General features: G+C 40.9%; 2 protein-coding genes across 8 annotated transcripts in view; one reads left to right on the top strand and one right to left on the bottom strand.

Moving 5' to 3' along the window:
* Positions 1-16,941, bottom strand: part of LOC138854186 (uncharacterized) — a 581,412-nt gene that overhangs the window by 224,514 nt on the left and 339,957 nt on the right. The gene's annotated exons all lie outside the window — the stretch shown is intronic.
* The window catches only part of LOC128694642 (uncharacterized), a 28,315-nt gene continuing 13,149 nt past the window's right edge, over positions 1,776-16,941 (top strand). Inside the window, exons 1-5 of one of the 5 annotated variants that reach the window (XM_070095869.1) lie at positions 2,080-2,235; positions 3,364-3,483; positions 7,530-7,661; positions 8,530-8,749; positions 14,738-14,939. In XM_070095869.1, the coding sequence (XP_069951970.1) occupies positions 7,541-7,661; positions 8,530-8,749; positions 14,738-14,939 (543 nt within the window). In that variant the 5' untranslated portion in view covers positions 2,080-2,235; positions 3,364-3,483; positions 7,530-7,540. Of the gene's footprint in view, positions 1,996-2,078; positions 2,236-3,237; positions 3,484-7,529; positions 7,662-8,529; positions 8,750-14,737; positions 14,940-16,941 lie in introns of those variants that run through there. The other 4 variants (XM_053784807.2, XM_053784808.2, XM_053784806.2 and 1 more) reach the window with 4 other exon arrangements.

The raw sequence follows: 16,941 nt of genomic DNA, 5'->3' as shown, positions 1-16,941 counted from the left end.
AAATTTATGGAATCAATAATTGCCGAGGCAGTTCGTAGCCACCTTGAAAAGCATAAATTAATCAACGAATCTCAGCATGGTTTTACAAAGGGGCGTTCCTGCCTTACGAATTTATTAACTTTTTTCACTAATGTATTTGAGGAGGTAGATCATGGTAATGAATATGATATTGTGTATATGGACTTCAGTAAGGCTTTTGACAGGGTCCCACATCAGAGACTATTGAGGAAAATTAAAGCACATGGAATAGGAGGAGAAATTTTTTCCTGGATAGAGGCATGGTTGACAAATAGGCAGCAGAGAGTTTGCATAAATGGGGAGAAATCAGAGTGGGGAAGCGTCACGAGCGGTGTTCCACAGGGGTCAGTGTTGGGCCCCCTGCTGTTCACAATCTACATAAACGACATAGATGAGGGCATAAAGAGCGACATCGGCAAGTTTGCCGATGACACCAAAATAGGCCGTCGAATTCATTCTGACGAGGACATTCGAGCACTCCAGGAAGATTTGAATAGACTGATGCAGTGGTCGGAGAAGTGGCAGATGCAGTTTAATATAGACAAATGCAAAGTTCTAAATGTTGGACAGGACAATAACCATGCCACATATAAACTAAATAATGTAGATCTTAATATTACGGATTGCGAAAAAGATTTAGGAGTTCTGGTTAGCAGTAATCTGAAACCAAGACAACAGTGCATAAGTGTTCGCAATAAAGCTAATAGAATCCTTGGCTTCATATCAAGAAGCATAAATAATAGGAGTCCTCAGGTTGTTCTTCAACTCTATACATCCTTGGTTAGGCCTCATTTAGATTATGCTGCACAGTTTTGGTCACCGTATTACAGAATGGATATAAATTCTCTGGAAAATGTACAAAGGAGGATGACAAAGATGATCCCATGTATCAGAAACCTTCCCTATGAGGATAGACTAAGGGCCCTGAAACTGCACTCTCTAGAAAGACGTAGAATTAGGGGGGATATGATTGAGGTGTATAAGTGGAAGACAGGAATAAATAAAGGGGATGTAAATAGTGTGCTGAAAATATCTAGCCTAGACAGGACTCGCAGCAATGGTTTTAAGTTGGAAAAATTCAGATTCAGGAAGGATACAGGAAAGTACTGGTTTGGTAATAGAGTTGTGGATGAGTGGAACAAACTCCCAAGTACCGTTATAGAGGCCAGAACGTTGTGTAGCTTTAAAAATAGGTTGGATAAATACATGAGTAGATGTGGGTGGGTGTGAGTTAGACCTGATAGCTTGTGCTAACAGGTCGGTTGCCGTGTTCCTCCCTTAAGTCAATGTGACCTGACCTGACTAGGTTGGGTGCATTGGCTTAAGCCGGTAGGAGACTTGGACCTGCCTCGCATGGGCCAGTAGGCCTTCTGCAGTGTTCCTTCGTTCTTATGTTCTTATGTTCTTATGTATTCGACTGAAGAAGCCTACTGTGTAGGCGAAACGTTTTGGAATAAAGTTGCCTAACTGTTGCCTATGTGTCTTACCTACCAAAATATTTTGAACTACGTACTGTGTCTTATTTACTTGTCATTAAATTCTGCCATTAATATACAGAGGTCAATGACCGCTCGTCCTCCAGGCTTCCTCAGAGTGTGATAACATATCTAAGCCAACACTTCCTACTTGAGATATAACAATGCTGCTGATAAGCGTCCTGGCATCAGCCTGTACAGCACCTCTGCATCAGGTCATATCCATGTCCTCGTTCTGGGCAAGATTAGGTAGCGATATGGGGCTAAAAATACTGTCGGAATGTTGCGGCAACGTTGAGAGTGAAAGCGAGAGTGGGCACTATTTACACGGCACAAAAACACCATAGTGTTACTTGCTTTGTTGCTGCACGCTCACGTCACCACAGGTAGACGATTATTGTGCTTGAGTATTGTGGACTAGTATTGTACAATGGATGTGTTATATCAGCACGATGATGAGAGGAACGGGATACTACATATGTTGGCGACATAAAAAGTGAAAGTAAGAGAGATGTTTACGCTCATAGCATGAAAGGTGGAAGAGGGAAAGGATGTTTATGGTGGCGATAGGAATTGTGAGAGAGGGAAGAAGGAATGGGGCAGACGTGAGAATGACAATAGAGGGAGATGGAAAAGAAAAATGTCACTCCTGCCGCCTACCAGCCCACAGGTCGGCCTGACCTAGATACTGCGTAGTAGGTGATGAGGCAGCTAGCTGCTTCTCACTCAGTGTGAGAACACGGTGAGTTGTGAACCCCAGGTTGTCCTGCCTCGCTCTGTAATCTTCCTTTTCCCGAGTGTACCTCACCGCACTGTGTACACCACCCCACAGTATCCCAATGCAAAGTGTACCTTGTCAGTGTATACTGCTTCACAGTGTATACTGCCTCCCTGTGTACCACAGTGTACCCTGTCACAGTGTATACTGCCTCACTGTTTACCCTGGCACAGTAGCCTATCAAATAGTATACCCCATAACATCATATACCTCGCCACAAAGTGTATTCTATCAGTATAACCCATCGAATATAATGTATACAATGTATATAATGTATACTCGCAGTATCACAGTGAATCCCGCCACAGTGTACTCCTGTCACACAGTGCATTCTATAAGTGTTCTACTACACAGTACATCCCACTACAAGGTGTATCCCCACCACAGTGTAACTCACCACTCAATGTACTCCACAGTGTACCACTTCACCTTCCTTGACTGCTTAAATATATATATATATATATATATATATATATATATATATATATATATATATATATATATATATATATATATATATATATATATATATATATATATAATTGGCTTAAATAGCAAAGCTCTTCTTGCCGAATAAGGAAAGCTAAAATTTCTGAATGCAATAATTTCGCAAAAAATCATTCTGAACCTAATGAAAAAATGTATTTCATTGTATTTGTTTATTATTAAATTATTGTAAACTTATCTAAAATATATTTAGTTGGATTAGGGTTAATTAAATTGCTCTTGTTATAATAAGGTTAGGTAAGTTTTCTAACGATCTTTTGGTACAAAATTATTATTTTTTACATTAACATGAATGAAAAAATATATCTTTAAAATATGATAAAAATTTAGAAAGGACTTAATTTTAAATGAGTTCTTGCTAAGTGATAAGTGTTACCTATTCATGTTTCGAACCCGTCGGTTCGAAACATGAACAACTAGGAGGAAGAAACAGGAAAGCTACTGTAATTTTTCCAACAGGCCTAAAGTACACCGAAAAGATATTCACTGGACCAGTGAGAAAGAGGAGGTAGCTTCATACACAGTTTAAGTAACAGATATGGCAAATCCTTAGTGGTTATAACTCAAATTTTCCGTTGACTGAAGATTGAAAGGCTGAGCCCAGGAGCTGTAGCTCATCCCCTGCAAGTACAACTAACTACCTTCACTCTCTACGCACACACACGGGGCCAGGAGCTGTGAATCGACCCCTGCAACCACGACTAGGTGAGCACACACACAGGTCAAGTGTTTATCGACAAGTTAGTTTAAACTGTACATCTAACTTAAGAAACCCCTTAAACAGAATTCGTTTTCTATAGTTCATAACAGAAAACAGTTACCCACAACGTTAGTGATTTGAAAGTACAGTATCCTCTTATATTGCATGAGAATTTTAATTTATCTGGCAATATCGGGGATTGTGACATAATTACACTAGTATAATACAAACATTCCTCAAAATTCATTAAACTGAAAATTCTTTCTTGAGTTGTCAGCTCATATGTTATTTATTTTTTTTACACCAATGAGCTACGAGCGGTTATCTTGCCGTAGTTCTTGTCAAAGTCCAGTCTGAGGTATACTATCCCTTTCCTAGGATGAGACTCACAACAGGCGCCTAATACCCAGGCACATATTCACTGCTAGATGAACAAGGGCAATAGTGTAAGGGACTGCACCCAACATCACCACCTGCCCCACAATCGAACCCAGGACCTCCGGTTGTGAGCCGAAGGCGCTACCACAGACCAACGTACTTATTGTTGGAAATATATCCTGTTACACAGGATGTTAAAAATCGGGTATTATTATTTTATATATTATAAGTCCTATATTTATTTCAAGTTATTTTATGCAGTAGCAAGTGACAAGCTACCGTCACCGTGACTGGACAAGCTTCTAGTAAAATATTTATTGTTTTACAAGCTTTCGACTGACTGATGTTGCAGTAGCAATGTTTAGATACATACATGATGATCAAACTAAATGCAAAATACATGGTCAGACTTATGGCCACCTTTTTAAACACTATGTGCTTTATTGTCCCCTTTTTGGGAAATATAAAGGAAGACAGTATAGTAACCTGTGTATGTCAAGGTATCTTATTAATAAAAAATAAAATACCAGATATATTAAGCAAATACCCTAGATTTGCTTGTATCAACAGATAAGACAATTGTAGATATAAATCAAAGCTTCACTAGATGGAAAACATCCTACCTAAGCAGGACTTAATGTTGAGCACTCAAGCGAGGTTTCCACCAAGGAGGGATCTGTACCACGATTGAGGTCACTCTTCAAGAATCGCCTGAAGGACGAGGCTGAACTCTGGACGAGACCAGCAGATCTTTGCTTTCTGTGTGGGGGACGCTTCCCATGGCACCAAAACCAAGCTATAATATGGTTAAGTGTGGCTGCAAATATGGTGTGATTTACATGCAAGAGGCTTCAGCAAAAGTACACAAAGCGTTGCAACTCTAAATGTCAATAAGACATCCGAAAATTATCTACGTACACATGCAAGTCTAGTAACCAAATTTAATTAATGTAACACAGTGAGGACTCACATTGTTTTTGAAAAATTAGACACATGTGCAACATCTGGGTATCTTTATTGTAGATGTTTCGCCAGGCAGTGACTTTATCAATACAGATTCAAGGACAAAAACGGAAGACAGAAGAACTATGTAAAAGAGATGAGGTAATCAGTCCCAGTTGGTGTGAAAAGCACCGTAGTCGTGAAGGTGCTCTTCACACCAACTCCAAGGTTGAGGGACTGATTACTTCATCTTTTGTATATAGTTCTTCTGTCTTTCAGTTATGTCCTTGAATTTGCATTGATAAAGCCACTGGATGGCGAAACGTCAACAATAAAGATACCCAGATGTTGCACGTGTGTCTAATTTTTCAACTTGTCGGGTATTGTATAACGTTCATGTACTACATATTTATTTTGGAGAACTGACTGTCTTGTACTGTTTACCATACATGTTCTGCTTGTCATGTACAGTAGCTACAAGTGTAATACACACAGTAACAGTACTCTCGTAATATATACAAAACCGAGGAGTTTCGTTTTATTAGTTTTATAAACATGAGTGATTATTTTTTCTTTATTTGATCCCTATAACATATTTAATAGTAAGATATATCAAAGTGCTCCAGAAAATTTGTTGCTTTTATCCGGAAAATCCCCGAATGTGAAGTTACCTCATTACTTGCTCTACCAACCTAATTACTCAAGGACATCACATTAGCTCGGAACAATTTTGTCCCCATCAACAATCTATAATGATATGCCTGTGGTATTGTCGAAGGAAGGCAGTGCAAAAAGCCAACCTCACTGCCCGCAGACATATCTAGGCCACACTCCAGACAAAATGGCATGGAAAGCAATGTTCGACTGGCAGAGTTCACTTCGTAAGCTACGCTGTGCAGTAAGCAGAGTTGTCCGGTTTGCGTCTAACCCAAAACAAGTAACGCAGATCATACGGAGATCCAGGAAATGATCACCAGATTCGACAAATTAGAGGTTGATCAAGGAAAATCATCAGGACTGCAATCTGATCCTCATAGGAAAGGACTATATCATGGAGTACAATTTGCAAGAGCATTCTTCCTTACCCGCGCCCAGGTAAAATGACAGCCAGTCTTAAAGGTGGAAAACCGTCAGCAGATGGAAAGAGCCCCGCTCCGGATACCTGCTTCTCTAACAGCCAATAATTGGTTATAATTATAACCATAATTTTTAAAGGGGTGGACGGGTTAGCCAGCGGAAGGCCTCAGTCAGACGACCAAAAGCTCCAGCTGTGGGTCATCATATGACTAAGACACGTGTCAAGTAACACTTGTCCCGTTTAAAGACAAACCTTATACTTACCTAGGACACCTGCAGTCTGCCACAATACATTGTCAGCTCACCCACATACGAGTCCGCCTGAAATACCGACCACGCCATCCACGGTCACTTTAAAACATGTTCGAAACACTGTGAAACTTTTCCTTCTACTCTTATGTCTTTAAGTGGAACTTCCCAGTATCTTCATGAAGGTGTTTCGCTAACCTGTTACTCAAAACCTTTTAGCATACGATAACCGTGACGTATGTAGTCATCCCTGCTGATTATGTGGGGGTTATACAGCTGTTCATGGCTCCGGCAACCATCGCTCAAATGGCCCAGACCAGACAATTTCAACTGAAAAATAAATATTATAGTAATAAGAAGTATTATAAATACACAGGAAAGAAAAGCTAAGTGTATACTGAATGTAAGTAGAATTTTTTAGACTTACTTGCTATCTTGTGTATTCATGAGACTAAATGAAAAGACAGTTTAGCAAGTATCCATAACCGGCCCTCCAGGGTCGGTGAAAGGCACAACTTCAGAGAGGAACTTAGTACGACGTCTTGCCTGTAGACAGACTCTTTTTGAGCGAAACATCTCGAAGTTACTCTCTGCAATTGTGCCTTTTTCATCACTTGTCAGCTTTGCGCCATTTGTCGCCTTCCTGGAGGGTTGCTGTCTACCAGTCTACTTCCTACTGTGTGTTCTTGTAGGAGACAGCCAGTTAGCTTACAAATATTTTGGTCTTCAGCTGTAGTTAAGGTAAGCAGAGGAAAGACGAGAAATCAGTAAAGACGCCGCCACTGTGAGAGGGAGGGGAGGAGGTCTTTAGTCAGACACAGGGCTAATAAGTGACTGTGTGTACGTCATAAACTGGTAGAAACTATTGTCGCAATTTGACACCAAACTGGGGAAGAGACAGACATTGACAGTGATTGGCAGTGAGCCAGTGACATACTATATTAAAGCCAGTGTAAAGGTTTCGACTGTGAGAGGTGAAATGATTTTGTAGAAGTTACTGAAGTGTAATTGTCGTCAATTAAGCTGCACTTTATTGCTGGTGTAATTTGTCATAGCCTCATCGAACACCGCTATATAATTAACATTTTGTAACAACAGAACAGCTATATCAACATTTGTACAGATGACTGGTTAAGAATAGCTGACATTTGTATAGCTAACTGGAAGCACAGCTGACACATTTGTATAGATGACTGAAAGAATAGCCGACACATTTGTATAGATGACAGTTTAAGCATACTGACACATTTGTACAGGTTGACTATTAAGGCATAGCTGATACATTTGCATATAGAGCACCTTAACTATACCTGACACATAAACCAAGGGTTCTCCTAGGCTCTCAGCTCGTGCCCAAGCAAGAGAGAGTAACTCAATGACTAACGAGGTTCGTCTTTAACCGTAGGAGACGTGACGATGGCGGAGAACGATCAGGAAGCGTTACTGTTGAAGCAGGTGGAGGACATCACTGATGACTGGGTGGTGCGTCTCCTGCCTAATATCCATCACCTTCAGCACTACGACTACCGTCCCTCAGGTAGTTAAAACCCGGCCATGCATTGTGAAACTGTTTAAAAAATAAGCTCCTCAAATGACAGATAAATAAACGAATATGCTAATATTGTATAGCATGGAAAATAAGTTTTATTATATAATATACGAGTCATACCTCTGTTAATATTTTGAGTACCAGCAGCCTCGAAGAAGAGAAGGCACTGAGGCAAAAACCTCAACATTTCACCCTGAGACTGAGCATTTTCTTGCCGTACCATCCACTTTATTTTTCGGAGTAGTCATGTATTGCTTTAATAGATGTAACTGGACTGTGAATAACATAACATTCTCATAACACATCCATATAACAATATATACATTGTAGGAGCAAGAAACTAGTTGGGTCAGGCTCCATGACCGCCTTTACTCTAAGATCACCTAACTATTTAGAGAACTTGAACACTATTCTTACTTAAGCCAGCAAATGTTTGAGGATCTTCTGGATCTGCCTTCATGAAGGTGGAGAAGTTCTAATTTAAGAAAATAAACAAATTGTTTTAAAAAGAGTGCTATAAATTTGTTTCATGGTTTTAAGGGCACAAATATAGTGCGGGTAAACATAGATAATACAGTTTGTAGATACAGTCCAGGTGAACTAACGAAGTTAATATAAACGGAGCCATTGTCAGAACATTTCAAACAGTGAATGTTGCCGCAATATTCCAGCAAGGGAAACACAGGTAATATTGAACTTCAGGTATCCTTGACATGTATATTACTTAAGATAATGCATAAAATAATCAGAAGGAAAAAAGTGGTTTTATATAAAACAAAATTAGCATGGGCTTTCATAAACCATTCTCGAGGAGGGGAAGTTTAAACTACATTTTTCTTGTGTTTTTCCTTGTCAGGTGTAGAACCTCGTCTTCACCTCAGGAAGTGGAGCAGAGAAGAGAGCTCTAACACAGACACCCTGGCCGGGTTCTCAAGCACGAGGGCCACTATCAGCGTCGAGTACGAGGTGGAAGGGGAGGTAGAAGGGGAGGTGGAGGGCGAGGGGGCGACGACAGCCAAGAGGCTGAGGAAGGAGTACTTCTTGGTGAAGGTGATTCCTACGGAAGGCCACATGGCGTAAGTGTTTGAATCCCATGTAGTAACATTGGTATCTTCACCCTTAAGACAGCCTTTCACGCTTTTTTCTCTCATACCTTATAAGCCTTTCATTCACGTTTTACGCCTCTGCGTACTTCAAGTGACGCCGTTCTAATTGTTTTCTCCTCTTCCTCCAAAATCAGTTTGAGTTTCTGTGCGATATCTAACTTGGGAATGCCTACTTCGATCGGATTCAAATTTTGAACACTGGCGGATCATACTCATTGCTATACTATCATGGATATGTATAAGAGATGTTACATGGAGGATTTTCCTCCCGTATTGGTTATTCAGAAGTATGACTAGCCACTATAGCAACTGCCATGAGGGTCAGTAATAACTGATCCCTCTGACACCTGTTATGACTGATCACTGTGACAGCAAGAATGATTCACCATATTAAAAGCAGCTGTGACTGACACCACTGTGAAATCAGCATTGACCAGTGAGAGCGATACGACTGATCACTGAAAGCAGCAATGACTGACCACTCTGAAAGTTCGACTGACTACTCTGAGAGCTTATATTACTGACCACTCTGAAAGCTAGTATGACTGACCACTCTGAAAGCTAGAATGACTGACCACTCTGAAAGCTAGTATGACTGGCCACTCTGAAAGCAGCTGTGACTGACTATTTAAGGAGCCATCAGAGACTTCTGAAGAGGCAGCCATCACCATCTCTCCGAGAAGCAGTTACCTGCGGCCACCACCACCAAGAAGACACCTGGTAGCAAATCCACCACGACCAAGAAGCATCCTCAGCCACTACCATCAAGAATCAGCAGCCTTCAGCTACTACCACTAGTTATTCAAGAAGCATCTTCTGCGACGAAGACGTAAAGAAGAGTTCTCCAACAAACACTCTGCCACCCGGCTCCTTCACGGGATGCTCTGGCTGACTCAGCAGCCACATTCATCCCAACACTTAAGAAAAAAAAAGAATCCTCATTCTTAAAGGAGGTAGAGGGTCTGGGAGATTGGGAGAGACGTGCAAGAGACAATGTTTCTCGTCCTCTCAGCAGTTTCACACACCCACGCTCCAGAATAAAAGAACCATCGTAGTAATTCATGAAGGTAATTAGCAGAGACAAAGCTGGGTGAAGCTTGGGGCGGTGGACGGTGCCAGGCTCCAGCTTAGTCTCCCAACACACCACTTTGTTCATTTTATACACACTTGAATTTTTTGTTTACTGTTGCTTGTAACGAGGTGAAATTGCAAATTTTTCTCCTTGCATAATTCCACATCATTTTTACTTCATTTATATTCGGATCATTCTTACATATGATTTTTTATTCATTTAGGGATATACATTATTACAGTTTACTGCAACTAATGGAAGAGAATTTCCAAATAATTTCATATAATTCTCAGCCCCATGATCAGACTATTATCTACAGACTTCAGATATTGAAGACTATTTTTGAGAGAAACTATTTTTGGGCATAAGCACTCGACACCATTAATGTCGTTAACACACGTATAATACGGATTATCAACAGCCTGACTGATCAGATACCGGACCGCAATTAGCAGGCGGAGGATCGAGCCTTCACCAGCCCTTGCACCGACGACCTACACAGATTTACGGCTTCATCAAGTAAAGTAAAGGTGTAAATATCAGTAGACTTTTGAACACTAACTTAAATAAAGGAAAGTAATGGTAATGTAAATCCCTAACACTTGCCACATGACAGTGAAGGGAGGGAAGGAATTCGACTCTAACACTGATAAAATAAATTTTCTGAATCCGCTTCTGCAATCACAGGGAGAAATTGCTTTGAAAAACATACTGAGGCCAGTTGGAGCAGTATCCATGAGGCTGCTGACCTTCGTCACACTGACAAAGACCCTTGAAGTTTTTCTTCGTCTCCAGAGACTATCAAGTTGGAAAAGATTGAGCGTGTTGACCTATTTGTCAGTTTCAACACAACTGATTTTGAGCACGTTGACGCATGATTCAAAGCATCAATACAGCTAATTTTGAGCACGTTGACGCATGATTCAAAGCATCACTACAGCTAATTTTGAGCACGTTGACGCATGATTCAAAGCATCGCTACAGCTAATTTTGAGCACGTTGACGCATGATTCAAAGCATCGCTACAGCTAATTTTGAGCACTTTGACGCATGATTCAAAGCATCAATACAGCTAATTTTGAGCACGTTGACGCATGATTCAAAGCATCACTACAGCTAATTTTGAGCACGTTGATGCATGATTCAAAGCATCGCTACAGCTAATTTTGAGCACGTTGACGCATGATTCAAAGCATCGCTACAGCTAATTTTGAGCACTTTGACGCATGATTCAAAGCATCAATACAGCTAATTTTGAGGACGTTGACGCATGATTCAAAGCATCGCTACAGCTAATTTTGAGCACGTTGACGCATGATTCAAAGCATCGCTACAGCTAATTTTGAGCACGTTGACGCATGATTCAAAGCATCGCTACAGCTAATTTTGAGCACTTTGACGCATGATTCAAAGCATCAATACAGCTAATTTTGAGCACGTTGACGCATGATTCAAAGCATCGATACAGCTAATTTTGAGCACGTTGACGCATGATTCAAAGCATCGATACAGCTAATTTTGAGCACGTTGACGCATGATTCAAAGCATTGCTACAGCTAATTTTGAGCACGTTGACGCATGATTCAAAGCATCGCTACAGCTAATTTTGAGCACGTTGACGCATGATTCAAAGCATCACTACAGCTAATTTTGAGCACGTTGACGCATGATTCAAAGCATCACTACAGCTAATTTTAGCACGTTGACGCATGATTCAAAGCATCGCTACAGCTAATTTTGAGCACGTTGACGCATGATTCAAAGCATCGCTACAGCTAATTTTGAGCACTTTGACGCATGATTCAAAGCATCAATACAGCTAATTTTGAGCACGTTGACGCATGATTCAAAGCATCGCTACAGCTAATTTTGAGCACTTTGACGCATGATTCAAAGCATCAATACAGCTAATTTTGAGCACGTTGACGCATGATTCAAAGCATCGCTACAGCTAATTTTGAGCACGTTGATGCATGATTCAAAGCATCGCTACAGCTAATTTTGAGCACGTTGATGCATGATTCAAAGCATCGCTACAGCTAATTTTGAGCACGTTGATGCATGATTCAAAGCATCGCTACAGCTAATTTTGAGCACGTTGATGCATGATTCAAAGCATCGCTACAGCTAATTTTGAGCACTTTGACGCATGATTCAAAGCATCAATACAGCTAATTTTGAGCACGTTGACGCATGATTCAAAGCATCGCTACAGCTAATTTTGAGCACTTTGACGCATGATTCAAAGCATCAATACAGCTAATTTTGAGGACGTTGACGCATGATTCAAAGCATCGCTACAGCTAATTTTGAGCACGTTGACGCATGATTCAAAGCATCGCTACAGCTAATTTTGAGCACGTTGACGCATGATTCAAAGCATCGCTACAGCTAATTTTGAGCACTTTGACGCATGATTCAAAGCATCAATACAGCTAATTTTGAGCACGTTGACGCATGATTCAAAGCATCGATACAGCTAATTTTGAGCACGTTGACGCATGATTCAAAGCATCGCTACAGCTAATTTTGAGCACGTTGACGCATGATTCAAAGCATTGCTACAGCTAATTTTGAGCACGTTGACGCATGATTCAAAGCATCAATACAGCTAATTTTGAGCACGTTGACGCATGATTCAAAGCATCGCTACAGCTAATTTTGAGCACGTTGATGCATGATTCAAAGCATCGCTACAGCTAATTTTGAGCACGTTGATGCATGATTCAAAGCATCGCTACAGCTAATTTTGAGCACGTTGATGCATGATTCAAAGCATCGCTACAGCTAATTTTGAGCACGTTGATGCATGATTCAAAGCATCGCTACAGCTAATTTTGAGCACTTTGACGCATGATTCAAAGCATCAATACAGCTAATTTTGAGCACGTTGACGCATGATTCAAAGCATCGCTACAGCTAATTTTGAGCACTTTGACGCATGATTCAAAGCATCAATACAGCTAATTTTGAGGACGTTGACGCATGATTCAAAGCATCGCTACAGCTAATTTTGAGCACGTTGACGCATGATTCAAAGCATCGCTACAGCTAATTTTGAGCACGTTGACGCATGATTCAAAGCATCGCTACAGCTAATTTTGAGCACTTTGACGCATGATTCAAAGCATCAATACAGCTAATTTTGAGCACGTTGACGCATGATTCAAAGCATCGATACAGCTAATTTTGAGCACGTTGACGCATGATTCAAAGCATCGCTACAGCTAATTTTGAGCACGTTGACGCATGATTCAAAGCATTGCTACAGCTAATTTTGAGCACGTTGACGCATGATTCAAAGCATCGCTACAGCTAATTTTGAGCACGTTGACGCATGATTCAAAGCATCACTACAGCTAATTTTGAGCACGTTGACGCATGATTCAAAGCATCACTACAGCTAATTTTGAGCACGTTGACGCATGATTCAAAGCATCACTACAGCTAATTTTAGCACGTTGACGCATGATTCAAAGCATCGCTACAGCTAATTTTGAGCACGTTGACGCATGATTCAAAGCATCGCTACAGCTAATTTTGAGCACTTTGACGCATGATTCAAAGCATCAATACAGCTAATTTTGAGCACGTTGACGCATGATTCAAAGCATCGCTACAGCTAATTTTGAGCACTTTGACGCATGATTCAAAGCATCAATACAGCTAATTGTGAGCACGTTGACGCATGATTCAAAGCATCGCTACAGCTAATTTTGAGCACGTTGATGCATGATTCAAAGCATCGCTACAGCTAATTTTGAGCACGTTGATGCATGATTCAAAGCATCGCTACAGCTAATTTTGAGCACGTTGATGCATGATTCAAAGCATCGCTACAGCTAATTTTGAGCACGTTGATGCATGATTCAAAGCATCGCTACAGCTAATTTTGAGCACTTTGACGCATGATTCAAAGCATCAATACAGCTAATTTTGAGCACGTTGACGCATGATTCAAAGCATCGCTACAGCTAATTTTGAGCACTTTGACGCATGATTCAAAGCATCAATACAGCTAATTTTGAGCACGTTGACGCATGATTCAAAGCATCACTACAGCTAATTTTGAGCACTTTGACGCATGATTCAAAGCATCGCTACAGCTAATTTTGAGCACGTTGATGCATGATTCAAAGCATCAATACAGCTGATTTTGAGCACGTTGACGCATGATTCAAAGCATCGCTACAGCTGATTTTGAGCACGTTGACGCATGATTCAAAGCATCAATACAGCTGATTTTGAGCACGTTGACGCATGATTCAAAGCATCAATACAGCTGATTTTGAGCACGTTGACGCATGATTCAAAGTTTTAAAATAGACGATTTTGATTTCACGAAGGAAGCATATTCCTGTGTAATAGTATTAATATCGAAGAGAGAGAGAGAGAGAGAGAGAGAGAGAGAGAGAGAGAGAGAGAGAGAGAGAGAGAGAGAGAGAGAGAGAGAGAGAGAGAGAGAGAGAAATACGTGTTTTACTGTACCAATGAAATATAAACAATAGACAAATTTAAATCAGGAAATGTACAGGTATGTGAGCACGCGCCCACCTCCCCACACAACACCCAACCCCACTCCAAAAAACACATTCTGATGCACATTTCGCCCTTCGTTCCAGTACGCTGGATGCCCTTCGTTCCAGTACGCTGGATGCCCTTCGTTCCAGTACGCTGGATGCCCTTCGTTCCAGTACGCTGGATGCCCTTCGTTCCAGTACGCTGGATGCCATTCAAATAATAATTCCATTTACCGATAACAGCGACAAAGACAGAGCGGTAAAATAAAATATAATAACGTCAGCAGACTTCGGTATGCCCAAGCGGTCACCCATCCAGGTATTATCCAGACCCAGTGTTGCTTAAACTCTCTTGAAAACCTTCAGAAATGTGTTGACGTCTGAGGGAATGCACCACGCTGAGGTTGATCACTACGGTCGCTTCTTGCGGGCGCTGCGGGCGTGGGAGGCGGAGCGACGGAGCGGCGTGGGCGTGATAGCAGAGATAGTGCCCGCCCACGCCCTTGCTGTCAGCACAGAGAACCACTTCACCCTCGTCTTGCCTGACATCACTCATCTGGGCTACCAGGTGATTTATTATTATTATTATTATTATTATTATTATTATTATTATCATTACAGGTATGAAAGGTTTAGGTGAATCATTGTTACAACAACGCACAAAAATCTCACAATACCCCCACAAAAATCCCACAATACCCCCACAAAAATCCCACGATACCCCCACAAAAGTCCCACAATACCCCCACAAAAATCCCTAAATACCCCCACAAAAATCCAGCGATACCCCCACAATACTCCCCACAAAAATCCCACAACACCCCACAATATCCCAACAAAAATCCATCAATACCCCCACAAATATCCCACAATACCCCCACAAAAATCCCACAATACCCCCCCAAAATTACCACAATACCCCCACAAAAATCCCACAATACCCCCACAAAAATTCCTCAGTACCCCCACAAAAATTCCTCAGTACCCCCACAAAAATTCCTCAGTACCCCCACAAAAATTCCTCAGTACCCCCACAAAAATCACACAAAAATCTCGCAATACCCCCACAAAAATCCCATAATAACCAACGTCACCAAAGGTCAATGACATCCCAACGCAACACTCAAAAAAGAAAAAAAAAAACAGAAAATTAGCTATAAGGAAATATACGAATGATTAAAAATGTTGTGGAGGTCAAAGGTTATCAGCAATTACTGGACACAAAAATAGGAGCTGCCTCTTGCTTTGATGATTAACTCAAACTTTTCTTCTAACTTGAGTGAGTGTAGGTTTTTGTGCACCCTGATGAGTGCACTAGTATTATACCTGTTGAGTGCACTGTTTCCTCTCTGTTGAGTGCACTATTTCCTCTCTGTTGAGTGCACTGTTTCCTCTCTGTTGAGTGCACTGTTTCCTCTCTGTTAAGTGCACTGTTTCCTCTCTGTTAAGTGCACTGTTTCCTCTCTGTTAAGTGCACTGTTTCCTCTCTGTTAAGTGCACTGTTTCCTCTCTGTTAAGTGCACTGTTTCCTCTCTGTTGAGTGCACTATTTCTTCTCTGTTGAGTGCACTGTTTCCTCTCTGTTGAGTGCACTGTTTCCTCTCTGTTAAGTGCACTGTTTCCTCTCTGTTAAGTGCACTGTTTCCTCTCTGTTAAGTGCACTGTTTCCTCTCTGTTAAGTGCACTGTTTCCTCTCTGTTAAGTGCACTGTTTCCTCTCTGTTAAGTGCACTGTTTCCTCTCTGTTAAGTGCACTGTTTCCTCTCTGTTAAGTGCACTGTTTCCTCTCTGTTAAGTGCACTGTTTCCTCTCTGTTAAGTGCACTGTTTCCTCTCTGTTAAGTGCACTATTACTCTCCCCACCACATGAATACAACAATTTCACCCATGTTAATACAACAATTTCGTCCACATGAATACAACAATTTCACCCATGTTAATACATTTTTCCTTAGTAGATACAATATTGTGGATATGTTAATCACTCTCCAGCAATAGCACCCAAAAAAACTTTAATTTAATAAAAAAAAGAGACATCAGTAGTGTGCTGCTACATTGTTCTGTATGACAGTTACACAGTGGGAACAACACTGTGTTTCCTTGTCACATCACTTAGGATGATGGGCTCATGTGTTGAGCTCTGACAGCCAGAGCTGAGGAAGACACTTATGTGCCACATTCCTTCACCATCAGTCACACTGTGAGGTGTAGTTCCCTCTGTGTAAATATGCTGAGAGTTCATTTTAATCCATATTTTAGGGGTTAGAGTATTCTTGTCTAAGGATCAAGAGGTTATGTGCAGCCGTAAGAGGCACATAAGTTCCCCAGTCTTTTAATAACATGTTCATTTTTCCACTATAATCTACCTGAGCTTTGCTCAGGTCTTGCCAACACAATTGTCCTCAAAGATTTGTTAAGTTATACCATAAATTAAGGGAAGATCCTGGACTTCACCTTACGAAACAGACAAGTCAAATGCGATAGTAATTATGGACAAGGTAGATTATAGTGGAAAAATAAACATGTTATTAGAAGACGGAGGAACTTACGTGCCCCTTAATGACCCTCATATA

The sequence above is a fragment of the Cherax quadricarinatus genome, chromosome 51, assembly GCF_038502225.1.
Source record: "Cherax quadricarinatus isolate ZL_2023a chromosome 51, ASM3850222v1, whole genome shotgun sequence".
Classification (NCBI taxonomy): domain Eukaryota; kingdom Metazoa; phylum Arthropoda; class Malacostraca; order Decapoda; family Parastacidae; genus Cherax; species Cherax quadricarinatus.
The sequence above is the reverse complement of the archived record's forward strand: the minus strand, read 5'-3'. Positions and strand labels throughout refer to the sequence as shown.